General features: G+C 35.6%; 1 protein-coding gene across 1 annotated transcript; it reads right to left on the bottom strand.

The window, feature by feature from the left end:
- Window positions 1-2,037: 2,037 nt before the first annotated feature.
- Window positions 2,038-2,373, bottom strand: LOC150089532 (protein ZBED8-like). Its single transcript, XM_090390016.1, has one exon. The coding sequence runs from the start codon at window positions 2,371-2,373 to the stop codon at window positions 2,038-2,040; it is 336 nt and encodes a 111-aa protein (XP_090246142.1).
- Between the last annotated feature and the right edge of the window lie 780 nt (window positions 2,374-3,153).

The raw sequence follows: 3,153 nt of genomic DNA, 5'->3' as shown, positions 1-3,153 counted from the left end.
AGAGTGCTACTTGATTATTAAAATTGACTGCTTATAAGAAAAATGGATGCCACAAACTATTATCATAAAGTGTTATGGAAATAATGAAAGTGGTAATGGAGAACTGAAATTCTTATATGAAGATCACACAAGGGAAATTTTCAGATTTGGTTGGTGAGGAAGCAGTTTTTAGTTAGTAGTAGCAGAATGATGCAAGGAAGCAAGCTTATAAAGCATCAATTAAAACAAAGGCAAATGCTATCTACTTCCATAACACCTGGTGGAACTGTGTCCTACAATAAACTGCTCTCCAGCCAAAAGCAGATTTTTACATACCTATCCTGCAAGTAGCCTTTTTCTGGTTTAAATTTGTCCCATTATGTGTCATCCAAGCAACAGCAACAATGCCATTAGCATTTAGTTTACTCAACCCATTTAAATCACTCCAATCAGGTCTCCCTTGCAGGTGCCTATCTAGATGCTGCAATTTACAAAAGTCTGTCTTCACAAGTTTACCCTTTTGTGCTCCTAATTGTATTGCACTTCTTTGCAGCCTAACCATTGCCTCATACAACTGGATAATGATCTTTATCCCTGTTGGAAAAATTCCTGTATATCACTGAGAGAGTTCTCATGAACTGTTTTAGCAACCTATCTTGACTTCTCAGAGAACTTCATGTCCAGCTATACTAGTGGTTCTCAACTTTTTTTGCCCCATGTACCCTTTTCACCATATGTCAGAATGTCATTCCCCTCCTTTCCAAGATTGTCTGACTCAAAAGGTGTATTCCAAATAATATGCATATAATATTGAAAATCTTTTATTTTTTCTATATTAGTACATACATTTACTTAGATTATTTTTATAGTAGAGTTTTACAAATTTAATAGCAATAGAAAATGGTGATGGATTTTAAAACTCAAAAGTAGATTTTTATATTCATAATTTAATCACTCAACAGGCTAAACTGAAGCATACTTCAATAAACAAAAGATTCAATAGAATGCCAAGGTATTGTAATTCAGTTTATTCAGATGAAGATCAATGAGAAACCTGCTATTGTTTTCAACTCTGTTGCAAATGAAAACGAAGTTTTCATTTGCAACAGAGTTGAAAAGCCTGACTCACAAAGATATGTCGACACAAACGGAAGCAATACATGGAAGCTCTTTCTGTCACTTTTGGGTAGAAATCGCACATCAAGGGCCAAAATTCTGTGATTGATTTCTCATTGAACATCTCTTGCTCCCGAATCAGTCTTCAGCTCCAGAAATTCATCTTCACAATCATCAGAAACTTTTTCAACTGACAATTTGAATGGATTTTGCACTACATCCACCTCCTCATCACTGAGTTCAAGAAAATATTGGCTGAATTCATTTTCCAGTGCTGTCTAATGCTGCAAAATTTCATTTTTTTTTCAAATTCTGGAAGCACTTGGTCATCACCACCAGCAACAAGAACTGATGACAGTTTCTCAAACATTGCAACATTTTTTTTATCTTGACCTTTCTCTTCCAATTTTCCAGCTTGCTCATGAAAGCTTTCAAGGAATCAATGAATTTTATGATGTTTGTATTCCTTCATTGCATCTGAAGATTAAGTTTATTCAGCTGCTCAAAAATGTCAACCAAATAGGCAAAGCGCATGATCCATTCCTCATCATCCAACCAGGAAAAAAATTCCACTCGGAACTTGAAAAAATAATTTGAGCTTATCTCTAAGCTCAAATACTCGCTCAGTTACATTTCCTCTTAAAAGCCATCGAACATTTGTGTGGAAAAGAAGCAAATGATGGTTTGCATCCATGTCAATACATAATTGCTTGAAAAGTTGAGTTGAGAGCTCCTCCTTTAACAAAATTCACAATTTGAATTGTTTGACTAAAACTTTTCCTAAGTGGAGCTGGGAAGTGTTTTTGAGGCCAGTACCTGATGATGGATCATACAATGAATGCCTTTCACTTTTGGAGCTCGCTTTTTCACACTAACTGGAAATCCAGATTTTGTCCCCAACATAGCTGGTGCTCCACCTGTACAGCACCCACAGACATTATCTCACAAGAGATTTTCTGATTCAAAGAAAGATGAAACCTTTTCCAAAATATCTGAGGCCTTGGTTGTTTCAAGAGGAGAACAAAAGAGAAACTCCTCTTTAAGTGAACCTGAGTGAACATATCTTGCAAACCCCAGCAACTTTGAGCACAATGCCACATCAGTCGATTCATCAAGTTGAATTGAAAATAAGCCAAATGCTGCAGACTTGATTTCCTGCACAACTTGATCCTTGATGTCAATGGCCATATCACTGATTCTCCTTTGAACAGTACTGTTTGATAGTGAAAGTGCTGCAAGTTTTTTCTCCAATCCACTTCCCAACACAATTTCCACCATTTTGAGAGTGCAATGTTTGATTTGATCAAAGTTTCCCCAATTGTAAGCGGTTTTTTTTCTGCTTTGCTATATCCATTGCTATGACATAAGAAGCTTCGGTAACCTTGTGGTTCATTTCTTGGAATGCCCTTGTTGAATCCAACTTAATCTTTTTGAGAGCATTCTCATGACGTTCAAAAAAGCTTTGTCCTTATCCTTATGTCGAGAATGAACATTCTGCAAATGTTGCTTCAACTTTGTTGGTTTCATAGAATCATTTGACAAGGCTTTGCTACAAATACTCGCTCATTTTTCAGTGCTGATGATGATGGATGTGAATCCATATTAAATATATGAATCATCGTACCCTCTTTTTTTTGACACTCATGATGGGCTCCAAAATCTGTGCATAAAAAACAAGAAAAAGTCATATATAACTATAAATGGAATATTTCCACAGATAAAAAAGTGAAATATTTATCTTTATTTTTAATTTAATATGTAACTTTCAATAAAGTGTGATGTCCTGTAGATTATGTACAATCTGTACAAAGATCAACATTCCAACAGTTTCAATCTGTCAATCTGTGATCCCAATTCCTCCCTGTTTGAGAACCCCTGAGCTATAAAATTACCATTATTTCTTTTTCATTCTTAGCTACCTTGAGTGTGAACCACTCAATTGGTATGTTATTCTGGGATTAAACATTTATCGATATTAAACTGCAGTTGTTATTTTCGGTCCCTCTTCCTAATTTATTGGGTCGTCTTGGAGTAGTAGTACCCTGATTACTGTCAGTA

The sequence above is a fragment of the Mastigoproctus giganteus genome, chromosome 2 (assembly GCF_048544385.1).
Source record: "Mastigoproctus giganteus isolate SK-2022 chromosome 2, ASM4854438v1, whole genome shotgun sequence".
NCBI classification, from domain to species: domain Eukaryota; kingdom Metazoa; phylum Arthropoda; class Arachnida; order Uropygi; family Thelyphonidae; genus Mastigoproctus; species Mastigoproctus giganteus.
The sequence above is the reverse complement of the archived record's forward strand: the minus strand, read 5'-3'. Positions and strand labels throughout refer to the sequence as shown.

Excerpts from the sequence above, each read along its gene's own strand:
- LOC150089532 (XM_090390016.1), bottom strand. The coding sequence starts at position 2,373 with ATGGTGGAAATTGTGTTGGGAAGTGGATTGGAGAAAAAACTTGCAGCA.